The sequence below is a fragment of the Rousettus aegyptiacus genome, unplaced genomic scaffold (genome assembly GCF_014176215.1).
Source record: "Rousettus aegyptiacus isolate mRouAeg1 unplaced genomic scaffold, mRouAeg1.p scaffold_m13_p_3, whole genome shotgun sequence".
NCBI lineage: Eukaryota > Metazoa > Chordata > Mammalia > Chiroptera > Pteropodidae > Rousettus > Rousettus aegyptiacus.
In genome coordinates this window covers 122,004,094-122,019,169 of record NW_023416306.1, presented here as the reverse complement: position 1 = coordinate 122,019,169, position 15,076 = coordinate 122,004,094, and the positions used below count along the sequence as shown (strand labels likewise).

Below are 15,076 nucleotides of genomic sequence, written 5' to 3'. Positions count from 1 at the left end.
CAGTTAATCCTTAACTCTATTTAAAAACTATAAATACACAGGTTCCCCATTCAATAGCTTTCAATTTAAGAAGCTGCTTCAGAGATGCTCCTTGTAGACTTTAAACTATATATTTTTAGATAATTTACAAGTTTATTTCCTACTCTAAGACTGTGAAATTTACCATTTCTGAGCCTGAATGGGGTATGGTATTAGAACCTGAATAGGCCAAGGTCTTTCTGTTAGCTCTTTCTTGTTTTTCTTTGCCCCATATGAAAGAAAAGTAATAAAACCAGGTAAAAGAAAACCCCAGCCCCAAGCAACAGTTCTATCCATATACCAAGGACCAAAGTTCTGGTCACATAATTACTGATAGAGGTTAGAAGTGATTGTAGCATTGAGGAGACAGTACTGTGATACCTTCTTGGGGCACCACTATACTCAGTTCCTTCTCTAAAGATTCAAACTAGTTTTCTCACTGCAGGTAATAAACCAAACATATCAGAGATGATCATTTTAACAGTCACTTATTTTCCCTTTGACTCTCATTTTTAAAGACAGCCCAATAATTCAATATAACAATAAGAAAACTGTACCTAAGTCCACCCTGTTCAATTAAGTATTCAACCACACAAAGAAAATTCATGCTCTACATCTGTTCGAAGTAGAAGAGCCATGTAATCATTTGTTATTTATTGTCCCTTGGCACCTTCTCATTTTTCTATGATGCCTACAAACAGAAATTAGTACATCTATAAACTTCCCAGATTCATTCAAGAAGGATAACATTTTGCAGAAAAGTATGTGTGAGTGCATGCGCGCACACACACACAGAGATGGCAATTTGTCAAAACTTTTATTTCAAAAATAGTACCTTTTAAAATTCAAATTTTATTATCTGACCTTTTAAAAATTATAATTGTGTAACGCAATACAGTGTTCTCTCAATAACTATTTTAACTCATTACTTTTAAATACTTTAAATCTTTAGTAGGTTCTTTTTACCTTTATTACTTATAAAATCAGAAATAAAGCTATCTACTCTCTTAACTAGGTCCTATATACCATTTTAAATGAAGGTCTAGAGTGATTTCTTTGTGAGAATTAACAGAAATATTTATAAAAACAGACACCCAAGTAGATACTAAAGCAATTTTACAAAAGGAAAAAGTCAAAAAAATTTAGTAAATTACACATCTCTCCTTCTAAGTTCAAATCATTTTAGAGACATTTTAATTAATTCTTTCAACATTTCTATATATGTGATAGGGAATGCATTAGCCCATTTTACAGATGTTAAAGAGAATAATGAAAAAATACTAATCATCATATATTACATCTTAAAATGGTACTAATAGGAGGAACCAGCAATAAAATTCAGGTCTCCTATTGACACAATCCTTGGACCAAAAAAGTATTAATGAATCCATACAGGTAATTGGACCTAACTCTTCCAACTCATAATTTAAAACCATTCGTGTGGATACTGACACAAGTACTTTTTGGAAAAGCTCCTTAAACTTTAGTAGAAAGAATAAAATGCTCTCAAAAGTTAAAAAAAAAAATGTGTATATGCATGCCCACGCACCTACACTCTAACACTTTAATCTCTCTAACAACAATAAAATGTTTAAAAATTAGAACATTTCACATACACAATTCAAAATACCAGTTTACCTCTCTCTTAATAATGGGATCAGGATGGTCTAAGCATTCAATTATTGTCATCTGGTGTTGAAGAGCCAGCGTAGGATCCTGTTGGATAACATAGGTAAGAGCCTTCAGTCCTAGAAACAAAGATTACATTATACGAAGTGACTTGAAGCAAATATCCAGCAAATTTCAAAAGCTTTCTTTGTAATTTCAGTGAAAAGAACCAATCATCTTACCTAAATACTTGAGATTTATTTTAGGTGATAGAACAAATTTCCCAATGCACTTGGCAGCCTTCTCAAGTAATTCTGATTTAGGATAAATAGAATAGACTGTATGCACACATTCAAACAAAATAGCTAGACAAAGAAAATATAAAAATGTCAGGGATCATGTTAAGGCATAATAAAATAACACATCTGTGTAGAGACTCATAACAAAATAAACTAATTGAAAGGTCAATTTTAGTCAAAAATCTTTTTATGGAAAATTTTCAATGATATGAACTTTACTGTTCTCAGGCTTATACAATTATTAGGATTACGTTACCACAGTACAATTTAAAGAGAATTATATATATTAATAGATAACAATGACAATTCATTCATGCAACAAGAATTTATTGAATACCTCTTACATGCCAGGCATTGTTCTAATAGTATGGATACAGCAGTGAACAAAACAGACAAAAATCATTGCCTTCAAGGAGCTCACATTCTAATAGACACATAAGTAATATACTTATTGTTCCTATATAGATAGATATTTCTAACACTCCTCAAGTGCTTCAAAATAATTCATTTTCTGATAGTTACTACCACTTACAGAAACTGTATTTCAATGTAGTTATATCGATATAATCATTTGGGAGTGTGGATTTAGAATTCAACTTGAATGGAGGACATTTTTGTTTTTTGGAAATTTCTATTGAGCGTATTTCATGCAGTTCTAAAAATACTGTGAACCTGAGACAAGGTACATATTAATAAAAATGTTCTGCATACTTAAAAAATCATTTATTTCAAAGTAAGGCCACTGCTCAAAAATCCTCAAATCACTTCTTTCATATTAACCTCAAAGAATATAGAACAATCTCTTAAACATCTTGATAGTGTTCAAATTTGATTTTTTCATATAGTCAAAGATCTGATAACTATGATAGATCAAAGTAGACACTGAAATTTTTTTCAAACTCTTTTAAAGGACATGTGTCAAGGAACTGGAGCTTTGCCATGGAAAAGAAGAATCATTGAGGCACCATGAAGTCCAGCATGCCCTATGGAATCATAGTATGAGGAAGTGAGACACAGAATCAGGAGACTTAAAAACAGTTCTACTACAAGTTGAAGCATATCAAGTGTCCTTGATAGAAACATTTCGTCTCTATTTCCGAAAGCTAAAAAACATAACAGACGCTTTTTTGTGTGCAAGATAGATCCTGAATATTCAACTGTTTTACACTGCTAAGTTGCCTATCAATTGAGGCACACATAAATTTTGTGTAAAAAGCTTTATATAAATACTTTCTATAGGAAAGAGAAAATAAATTAGAAATATAAATTTCTCATTAAGAAGGGAACTGACTTTAATTAAAGGAAAACCTACAAAGTTAATTAAACCTAAAAAGATACTCTGTATATTCAGATGTTGCACTGTAAAATGTCATTACTCTGTGCTATGAAAAAAGTTGACTTTACAACTTTATGAACTAAACAAAGAGAATATTTGTCAATTAACTAATCAACTAAGACAGGAGTGGGCAAACCATGAGTAAATCTAGCCCTCAGCCTACTTTTGCAAGCCTGTAAACCAAGACTGGTTTTCACATTTTTTAATTATAATTTATGTGTAACATTATATTAGCTTCAGGTTACAGTTACATTTTTTAAAAGCTGTAAAACAAACAAACAAAAAAGGATGTTACAGAAACCTATATGACTTACAAGGCCTAAAATATTTATGATCCAGCCTCCTCACAAAAAGTCTGCCAAACCCTGAACTAACGTGACAGTCCTAAGCAAGATTTAAAATGATTATGCTCCATTTTCTATCATAATTGATATGCTTTCCTTATGGAGTCCTGCCATTTCAGAATTTTCCTACTTCAAATTTTTTTACTAAAAAAGATTCTCATTACCCACCTAAAATCTAAACTTTTATATACAGATGCTCCTAAAATTTCTAGAAAGCTAGTATAGTTCAAATATGGCACTTACCAGTCGACTTAATTATAAATGAGCTGAAAACAAATGTAATCGGTTTTTAAATTATTTTCCCACCTAGAGCTACATCCCTTTATTCTCCAATGCTACAAAAAAAAAATTGAGTATAAGTCCATAAATGAAAAAGCAGCCACTCTGCTTTCTCCTCTACACAATGGTTAAAAGAAAAGTGCTTCTGAGGATTTCTAAACATACAAACACAACATGGAGATTTACGATTCTGGAGCAACCCAGGTCCTAACCAAAATACCACCAAGTAAAAATTACCAAATTAAAAATTTAATGCCATTCTAACATCTGTGACACTGTGGTTTTATCACAGATATTTTGGGTTAAAATATGCACAAAAGTTGAAGTTCTACTGATATATTATCCTTCAGATTAGACTTTATTTTCATTCTGGCAGGGAGATGTGGTTAGCACTCAATGGGGGTGGAAGTCCAGGTTCTCCACCCTGTCTCCTTTGACACTTTGAGAGGAGGGGATCTGGTTCCTTCTGGGTAGGGGATTCAAGTATTTGCTAATACCACACTGTCAGTGCAAGGAATGGGTACCTTATTACTGCTCCCTATGTGGCCTCCACTGACACTGAGAGAGTGGCCTCAGAATCCCTGACCAGTGACGAAAGCCTGGACTCTCCACCAGGCCTCCTCTAATGCCAACCCAGCAAAGAGGGGAGGGGTACCTCACTACTTTCTGTTCCTAGATAAGGTGAAATCCAGGCTTCCCACATCATGTTCACTGACAGTGCAAGGGAGTGGGGGCCTCATTAATACCTGGCAGGGATCAAATTCCTGCTCCCCTCTTGAGATTCTCTGCGATCAGCCCAGTGGGAGGGTTGGGGCACCTCCCTGTACCTGAAGAGGGTGGAAATCTCAGCTCTCTACTAAGCCTCTGCTGCAGTGGGTGGACCACTGTTTTTCCTGTGTAGTAATTGGCTGGAATAGAGGGACTGTTGTCTAAAAATTTCCTGTCTTGCTAGTTTGCCATTTTCTTCTTGGTCCTTCTGCTAGAGAGGCTTTTTCATGGGGCATTTTTGTCTACATCTGTTGGCATTTCCAGGTTGCTGGCTCTCCATTACCCAGTTGGAGGTACATGAGGCAAACAAACAAAAACAAACAAAAACAAAAAAACAGGTACTCACCATGGTGGTGTTCCTTTCACCCCAAGGTCCCTAAAGAGTCTACTTTCATTTCTTCACCTTTCAGAGTCTTATGTTTATTTTACATATAATGTCCAGAGTTTTGAGGTATAGTTAGTGGGAAAAACAGGGAAAGGTACTCCTATCTACTTCTGATAATTCTGTCCCTTATATTCCATTTTATACAATTCTCCCAATTCACTAGCTTACTAAAAATGTCATTCTCATCTTTCTAGTACCCTGCCGAAAAATCTTCCATACCTCCAAATTTATACAGTACGAAGACCAAAATTATTTGGCTGCCATGAGAAGACCTCCACAATATGGTCTTTGCAATGCTCCCACTATGAACTGTCCATTCAGGCTAGTGAGTCAATGCTCTCTGAAATTGTTTTAAACATCCCCATTTGGGCACCTTTTCTCATGTTCTCTCTTCTTAGAAACCCTTTCAGCCTTCTGGCTATCTAAATCCTACTACCTTTCAGAGTCCTATTATATCATTAAGTACCCTCAGATCCACAGTGACCTCTACTACCATTGAACTCATGTAATATTTATTACCTGTACCACCCCTTTGTATTCTACCTTATACTAGTATTATGCTAGTATTAGTCATAAGTAAGTTATTTTTTCCATTATATTATAAATTCCTTGAAGGCAAAGATTACATTTTATAGTTCATATCCTCTACATCACTTTATACAATTCCTGGCATATAACAGATATTCAATAAATGTCTTTGATTTATTTCTTGATTTGACACTAAGGTAAGTTATAATAATGGACCTTCATAAATATATGGTTTAGAAAGTATTAAGTTATCAGATAGATAACTGATAAAAGTAAAATAACTTTCTTTTCCTCCAATTCAATTAAAAAATATTACTCATTGATTAACGCAGTACCAGATACTGGGATATGCTGGTCCATAAGACAGACACAGTCCCTGCCCTTATGAAGCTTATAATTTAAAATTCACATTCTTAAGCAAAAAAATATTTATATTAGGATTACTCTACTATTGATAAAATCAGTGTAAGCTATAAACTGTACCAAGACAAATATGGGGTAAAAAGCATAACAATGGAAAGATGAATAAAGGAAATAAACAAAACAACAGAAACTAGGAAGTTTCTGTGGCAAGGTGAAACACTGGACTGACAGCCTACAAAGAAACAAGTTGTTGGTGTTGGTTTCAGCAATCTTAATAAGAGAAGGGTGTCCCAGTGGGGAACATTAAAAAATATCAGGTATACAGTGTTCTCCAAATCAAAAGGAACAGGTAACAGTGGTTATCTCCAGGAAGAGGGACTGGGTAGTAGGTGATAAAGATTGAAGGGACACTTACTGTTCACTGTATACCCTTTTGTACCTTTTGAATTTTGAACCATGTGCATATATTACCTATTCAAAAAAATAAAAAAATTAAAGCTGAAATGTCAATTACCAAAAAAAAAAAAAAAAAACTTTCTGTAAGAAGAAAAGCATACTCTGAGCTAATTTTAAACAGAATTCCGTGAGAGCCTTTCAAACTCTTACCCTAAACACTAATTATCCCTCAAAGAAAATGTTTTAACTTACTTTAGCTGTCTCCAAAGACTATGACACTTCACTGGATCTTCTGACAGCTCCAAGCCAAACCACATGCCTCAACAAGGGTCTGCCTATCTCTGACCCCTTATTCTTCTCATTACATAGCAGTAGCCTAGATAGTATCAATTGTTCATTATACCATACACTCATAAGGGCAGGGCCTGTGTCTACCTTACCCATCCTTTCATCTCCCTCACTTTTCAAGAAGGAATACACAAGTCAAGCAACTCCTTCCTCAATCTGTATCTAGTTCACAAATCAAGTTTTTGTTTTATAGACATTCAATAAATACTGGTTGAACAAATGAATAAACCACTCTTATTGCCTTTAATTACCATTTATACATACAAAACATAAATCTATTCTTTTAAATTTACTATCCCAATTCACTACCGTGTGCATTATTTTTCCTGTACTAGTCTTATTCATGCAATCTTTGCTCCTTATTCCTACTACATCTTTGTCAAGGACTTTTATTACAGTTAACTAGTTCAATTTCTGACCTCTTGTCTACCCTACACTTCTACAACCATTATTCTTAAAGATCCACGGTTCACCACCATCTGAAAAAACAAGTAATGCTCTTCGTCCCCTACTTCATGGCACTTCACCAGATTAAGAAATGACTTTTCATTTGAGTTATATCTCTCAATTCCTCTTCTACTGCTCTTCTCAACAGCATACGAAATTCAAACTGGTTTACTTCTTTCTTTTAAATATCTCTAAATATCCCAGTTTCTTCACTGAGCTTTCTCAGACTGATCAGTAAGGAACTAATAGTTCCTTCTTCTAGCTACTAAGATTAGAAAATTTTTTGGATACTTTTCTCAGTTCTCTAGTTTCCTCCCCAACTTATTCTTGTCTCTTATCACTAAATTATTTTATAAGTTGTATAAATTGATATGTAAATATTAACTCTTCACAAAAGTCTATTTTATATATCGTTATATATATATATATATATCCCACTCATCCTTCAGTTTTGTTCTTAAATACCACTTTTTCATAAAAACCTTCCTTGCTCTCCCCTCTTCATCTAAGGTTAGCTGCTATATTCTCCCAAAGCATCCTTTAATTTTCCTTTATAGCATTTACAACTCATCCTTTTCCACCTATCTTATCTGTGAGCTCAATGACACTGTTTTATTCACAACTGTATTCCAAGTATCTTGCTCGGGCCTGATAAATAACAGAAATCTAATAAATATTTGACAACTAGGTGACTGATTTATTTAAGAACTGTCTTCTTAAATATGGAATGGGTCTACTAAGTTGATGAATACTTTCAATAAAGAGACAATTTCTCTTAAAAAATAAAGTCTTAAAAAAGAGAGAACTATAATGACAAATTTAGGTCAATATTTAAAACAATGTCATAATTTCAAATTATTTCTATTATTTTCAATGCTTCCATTGAAAAATAATAACCTAAAGAACCATCTTAAAAATTAACATATAAAATTCTAGTGAAATTTTTAGTATTTTAGTATTCTAACATAGATTTAGTTATGATACTGAAAAATACTGTTAGTCATTAGAGTAGCATTTACATGTTACCTACCATATGTGACATTGTGATTTAACTCGGCTCTTCGTAACGATTCATCAAGAACATCATACATTAATTCACTTGTCCTGTTTAAAAGACATTTTATTTGCAGTAGAATTTTAGTATTATAACCCAATAACACATACAGTTTCTCTCTTTAAAACTGAGGGTCTACAGAAAAGTGAAAAAAAAAAAATCACTTCTTAAAGATTCCATTTGTTTTTTTCCAGGAGTTTAACTTCCTTATATATCAAAGCTGACTAGTCAATGAAGAAGGTAAACATAAGTCAACCAACTCTTTCTTCAACCTGTACCAACATATTAAAAAATTTGCCTTTCTTTAAACAGCACTAGTTTTTTAGAAAGAAAATTTTGACTTTCATTTATGTTAAATAAAAAATATATATATATTGTGGAATTAACAAATTTGTACAGTCCTATGTCTTTATGATCGCTGATTACAGTTACAATACTGGGTTGAGGCAGATACTTTAAGAAAATGCAGTGCTTTACAGAATCCTAGCACTCATCTTCCAAGACTAGAAAAGTCCTCTCCAATATGCCAATGGGAAAATTATGGCTTCTCAGTTGGTATTTCTGTATGTTTTAAAAAGTCAAAAAGGATTAACGGAAAAAACTACCATCAGCATAGACTATACAAAGACACTACACTGTAAAGCAAACAAGCCAAAAGATCAAAAAATCTGTAGCTATATGAATTACATAGCATATATATCTTTTTCAGAAAATTTCTTTTTTTCCAAATATACAGCTATAGGATTCAATTTGAATGTACTTTTATTGTCTTGACTGAAGTATAAATATGCAGTGAGAATTCTTAAATCCTTCATTTTGTGTAAGAACTTCTTTCACAGACAATAACCATATAGTAGACATTACAAATCCTCTCCCCCCGCCTCCGCCCAAAATTCAGTAATACTACACTTAGATTACAGTCTAGTTTCTAAATTGTAAAAGCTAATGTCTGGAATAAGAGATATAATTAACCACATGAAATGTATAAATATTTGCTGACATGATCAAGTTAAACATTAATAACCTAAGCAGAATGCTATAAAACACTAAAAAATACTCAAACAGATATAAAAGTCCTAAATAAAAGACTTTTCCAGTAAATTAATTCTTTCAATTAAATACATTAGAATCTGTTATAAAATAACATGTTTACTTTGCCACATTGAGCTAATCATGTCTTAAGAAATAAAATCTTTTTAGAGTTGGGACAACAAAGGAGAAAACATTCTAATGTTCAATAAAATTATGAGTTCCAATCTCATTCACTTTAATTGTGCCTAATTTCTATTCAACTGAGCTCTCTGAAGGTAAGCACCCTCTTAGTCATCTTTGTATATATTCTCCAAATCCATCCATGAAGGAAAGAAGGAATATAATGAGTTAGTGAATTTCGTAAATTCACTAAATGCCTCCAAAGTTATTTCCTGACAACATTTGATGGCATTAAATCTTTTTAGACTAGTAAGATCTGGGTGCATCACCATGAAATTTGTGCTTTTAAAACAATTCCAATGAACTCCAACTAGAGTTTCACAATAAGATAGAATGGGTTATATAAAATAAAATATAATTAAGACAAAAATTTTATGTGCATTTGATCCATCACTTCCACCCTAGGTTTTAATCAGGGTGGAGATTCATAAATGCAGAAAAAGTTTAGCAAAACCGAGAGCACTACAGCCCAGTTAGCGCTCATCAGGTGATCATGGGCAGAAATGTTAACATGACATGGACAAGGCATTACTATAAGCAACAGTCTAGAGAACAATCCTTTCATAAAGCTAGGCTAAAGAATTAGAATATAAATTTATTTTGCTGCATAAAAGAGCATTATATCTCATAAAGTAAGAACATTGATTAGCAAGTATTTTCTTAAGACAGAAACACATCAGTGACTCAAATCGTGTGACTCTTTGTCTCGGGAAACCATGTGACTCTTTGTCTCAGGAAACTAAAATCTACTTGGACTTGTTCTAGAACAGCTTAGAAAAAAAATGTAAATAAAAATAATATGTGTGTACACATGCACATACAAAGAAAGAGAGAAAGAATGAGAAAGCAAATGCAAATAACTGATGAATCTAGGTAAAGGGCGTAAGAGCACTCCTTGTACTATTCTTGGAACTTTTCTGCAAGTTTAAAAAACTATGGCAAAATAAAAAGTTACAAAATGCATATATAATTGGAAAGGTAACCATAAAAAGTTTAATATAAAGTATTGGCTAAAAGAGTAATTCAGACAAACTGATTAAGAAGGTGAAGCACTCATATTCAACTAAAGCAAGGGTCAGCAAACCATAGTCCATAGGCCTAATATGGCAAGTTGTATATTTTTGTATGGCTACTACTTCTTACAGTGGTTTGTTTATCACTATTAAGCCAATTAAGCATTGAGAGAATCTGGATTATCATGAAACCTCCAGGTCAGGGGTCCCCAAACCCAGATTCTATGGACCAGTACTGGTCAGTGACATATTAAGAACCGGGCCGCACAGCAGGTGAGTGGCAGGAGAGTGAAGCTTCATCTGTATCTGTAGCCACTCCCCAGCACTAACTTCACCACCTCAGCTCCACCTCAGTTCCACCTCACTTATCAGGCATTAGATTCTCATGATGCTAAAAAAGGTTGGGGACCACTGCTCTATATGACGAAAACCTAAGGCTACCAAACTTACTTAGTTTACCTTTGATCATCTTTTCCTAGAAGTCCTAGTATTCTCAAGAGCTGAATTTGTAACCATGGTGCAGGCACACTGTGGTAATTAAAATCTACTGGGAGCTTTCCTCCAACTACTTGCTTCAAAATTGTTACAAAACTCCCAGTCAAGTCTTTATATCCAGATGAATTCTCCTACATTCAAAAAAATAAATAAAACAAAAACTTCCTGTTAATAATAATGTCTTACCAAATATAAAATGGACTTTGTTCAAATGCTAGAGAATCTTACTATTACACGCTCGTTTAGAAGTTTCAGGTTCACTTTTAATGAAACAGTGCTCTCATCTGTTTAATTTCTTCCACAATGAAACTCTTTTGGTTACCTGATCCAAAGCTGAATCATCCCCCAAAAAGCTTCCACCACTCCCTACTTGTCTCCACAAACGGTATAATCACATTTCAAGTTTTTTATAATTACATCTTATACAGAACCTTTAATAGTCAACACCAGCAATTAAATCAAAAAAATAAAAAGAACTGGCATTCTAAAAAGACTAATAATATCTCTATTTCTGATGAAAACTGAGACCTGTTCACAATTTCTGAACTTTGTCTGCAAAAGACTTCCCACGTGAATGAGCTAAATGTGCTCTGGGTGGAAGAGCATAGTCAAGACTACCCAAACATTCAAACCCTTCAAATTAGTGAATCTATTAGAAAATAATTAATCTTATAGTATTTAAACATATGTTTCTGAATGAGTATACCTTGATTATCTGACTAACCTCTTGGACCGGGGAAATTAAATACACATTCTTCAAAATGAACATGATTCATCACTATAATTTTTATTATACATCAAGGACAAATTTTTAGAAGGCAAATAATGGCTGTTTCAAAGTCTAGTAAATGTTAGAAGAAAAGTAAGATTTAATATCAAATATTTATTTATATCAAACTATTGGATACACACCTAATACATAAAAGTGAAGACACTGAAGCTTTGGGCAGCAGTATGAGGGTTGTGTGCCTGTGTGTCCTGGCCTGGAGCCGGCGAGCATGTTTATGTTAATCTTTTAGAAGTGGCTCACTGACACCTCCCTCACACCCCCAAATAAATCCACATTTGTCCCTGTGTTCCCCTCTCCTCTGGTACCCATTGGCCTTGGTGTGGTAGACTATAGGGGTCCTGCCTTTGTCCTCATTCTCCTCACACATATTCATGACTTTTAACTTTACTTTCCAAACGTAGTATGCCCATAAAGACAATATTACACTTAGACAAAGTATTCCTTTTTATAATCGTTTTTTAGAAGTAAAGAAATGTAATAAAGCTATCTTATGTTAAAAAAAAGCGAAGAAAATTTCAAGTTCTATAATTTTATACTGAATTCCAGAGCATATTCCCTATCATTATGAGGTACTCGTGAAATCTCTCACAAACATATACTTTCAGATACAAAGGGTTTCAGACAATATACTGGGGTTGAATTAGTATAAATCCATATCACCATTTAGAAAATTTTTTACCATACCATTCAACTCTCCTTCCTTATCTGACACAGTATCAGTGTATGGCTTCAACAATGTAGTCTATGCCTTACACAACCCCAACTGGCTCTCTTCTTTTTTATAAGCTGTTATGCATTCCATGACATTGTATAGAAGAGAGTCAGTTACTGCTTGAAAAACCACAAATCTCCAAATTTCAACTGCCTTCCTTAGGTACCATTTTTCCATGCTTCTTTACTAACATGAAAATATTTTAGGCATTAAAAAGAAGACTAATTCTGTAATGTGCCTACAACTCATGCAATCAATAATTTGCAAAAATTACTATTAAAAAGCCAACAATAAAAACTTGAAATATTAAGCATTTTGAAAAATCTAAATTTTCTTTTAATTCCATAACTATATATTTCTAATAGGAACTACTCAAAATCTGATGAAATTTCCAACTTACCTTAATCATCTTAAGGTATATGTGCAAGGAAGCGGCCATGACCCCAACATCTCTGTCACAAAGTGCTTTCCGAAACTTTATATGAATATGCTGTACTTGATTAGGAGCAATGAGATGGAATTTGTATAATGCTAAAACAGCTTTTCTTCGTACAATCTCCCTAAAAATAAAAAATTAAATCTAAACAGCCATCTGAATTGTTAGGCATTTAATTTGAAAAGATTATGGACCAGATGATTTCAATGTATCAGCTTCACCTTAACTAAAAAGAAAGAATTATACATTTATTATTAATTTCTTTATTCTAATCCACCAAACTATAAAAAGTGGTTATCTCTAGGAGGTAAGATCTCAAGAGGCTTGAACTGCTCATGTTACATATTTATTTAGTTATGGAATTTTTTTGATAGCAAGCATATATTATTTTTGAAACCAGAACAAAGAAGATAAACAAATTTCTCAATTCCCTAATTCCATTTCTGAAAGCCATATCTCTAGAAACTGGGAAAAGAATCAATAATAAGTTTAAATCAGTAAGAGGTAATTTCAGCTAGTAATATTAAACAGTCTCTTTATGAGTCTCCTTGGTATTCTAGCTTTTCATATTTCTTTTTTTATGTCATAGGTAAGCACAATCCAAATACTTTAGGGGTAAAGGAGAAAACGGGAACTCACAGTAAACGATGTTTTTCCTCTCCTCACCCATCTCATAATTCAAAAAATTCATTACAGTGAAGAAAGTATACACAAGTCTCACACTCATTTTTAACAAATAATGTCCAGCACACAAGAAGCAAAAATAAAATTGCTGCCCTGTGTGCATAATATAGGTTTCAAGAAAGTATGTTCTTGTTATATTCTCACTCCTTTTCCACATATCTCATATGTGCAAACTATGCTGGAGGTGCTCACTCAAAACAAAAGTAAATGTCGAAGAAGTGAAGTATTTATTTTTAGAGTTCCTTAGCATGTATTTCCATTATCTACAAAATGGTCATCCAGTTTCTACTAAATTCTATTAACTAGCAACTCTCTATCTTCCTAGGAAAACAATGCTGTAATGGAAAATCCTTTTCCCATAGCAAAATTCAGATTAACAAGATATCTGTCATTAGCATTAATACTATGGTGACTGTAAACTATACCCTAACGTATTGCTATTGGGTATTAACCAATATTAGTTCTGGAAGAGAGTAGGAAGGTGAGGAAAAGAACATAAACTTTGAGCAGGCTCAGGAATCCCTGGGCCTGGCCCTAAGTGGTGGTACTTACCCTAGACATCAAGAGACCAGAATTCAGGTTCTAGGTCTGTCATGCTGGAATACAGCCAAGGATTCAAAGTCAAGTTCAAACCCTGTCTTGCATCTTCATTGTGACATCTACTGGCCTACCAGTAGTTCTGCCTCACGTTCTTTAGGTCTATATTCCATAAAGTGGAGTAAGGTATGGCCATAATTGTAAAAGTTGAGTTTCAAAAAGTCTAAACTCTAACTAGTATAAGACAGGAGAGGCCAAGATTTTAAATTAGAGTACATAGAAAACAAACAAGAAAAAATTAAATTCTCTGAAAAATTTCATATAAAGAGTCAACAAGTATGATTATCACAAAACACTGGTGGTATGGAAAATTTATACAAAAATATGCTCTGCTATGATCAGACCAAGCCATAATTATCTAAGAAAAGCTAATATTTTATTTCCAATAATTAATTGTCTATACCCATCATTTGCTCTAAACACAGATTTGACATAAACAAAACATTATAAAAGTCTGAAAAACCTATCAAGTTATTCTATCATTCGTAGGAAAAATATCATTTTAGCTAGAAGATTCATAGTTCAAGATTTCTTAAAAAATACAAATCATAAGTCATAAGTCAACATTTTAAAACTGTAGAACACTAAAAAATTGACTTAAAGCACATGAAATAAAGAAATATTATATGTCATAAAAAATATTTATCAAGAACGTACATATAACTAAAATACGGTAATTACAAAGGAAAAATGGAACATAATTGTGAACTTTCTCCTAGTTGCAAAATTTATGAAGTTAAGAGTGTGATCAAAACACAAAATAATTCAAGTATGGTGAAAAAATAAGCCAACCATTAAGGAGAAAGTTAAGGAAACTTACAAGACAAGATTAACAAAATACTACGTTAAGGTCTATTAGGACATATTCTACTATAAAATAGAATTTGAATGCTGCAGTTTTGACGTAAAAGCACCTCCAATACGCTGAAGCTCTGCATTCATAGCACTGGCATCATTTCCAAAT

General features: G+C 33.2%; 1 protein-coding gene across 12 annotated transcripts in view; it reads right to left on the bottom strand.

Annotated features, from left to right (window-relative positions):
- Positions 1–15,076, bottom strand: part of AP4E1 (adaptor related protein complex 4 subunit epsilon 1) — a 65,100-nt gene that overhangs the window by 39,644 nt on the left and 10,380 nt on the right. For 10 of the 12 annotated variants that reach the window (XM_036238808.1, XM_036238814.1, XM_036238809.1 and 7 more), the window contains exons 6-10: positions 12,796–12,955; positions 10,858–11,024; positions 8,150–8,223; positions 1,869–1,991; positions 1,657–1,766 (exon numbers count right to left, since the gene is read on the bottom strand). In XM_036238808.1, the coding sequence (XP_036094701.1) occupies positions 1,657–1,766; positions 1,869–1,991; positions 8,150–8,223; positions 10,858–11,024; positions 12,796–12,955 (634 nt within the window). Of the gene's footprint in view, positions 1–1,656; positions 1,767–1,868; positions 1,992–8,149; positions 8,224–10,857; positions 11,025–12,795; positions 14,664–15,076 lie in introns of those variants that run through there. The other 2 variants (XM_036238816.1, XM_036238815.1) reach the window with 2 other exon arrangements.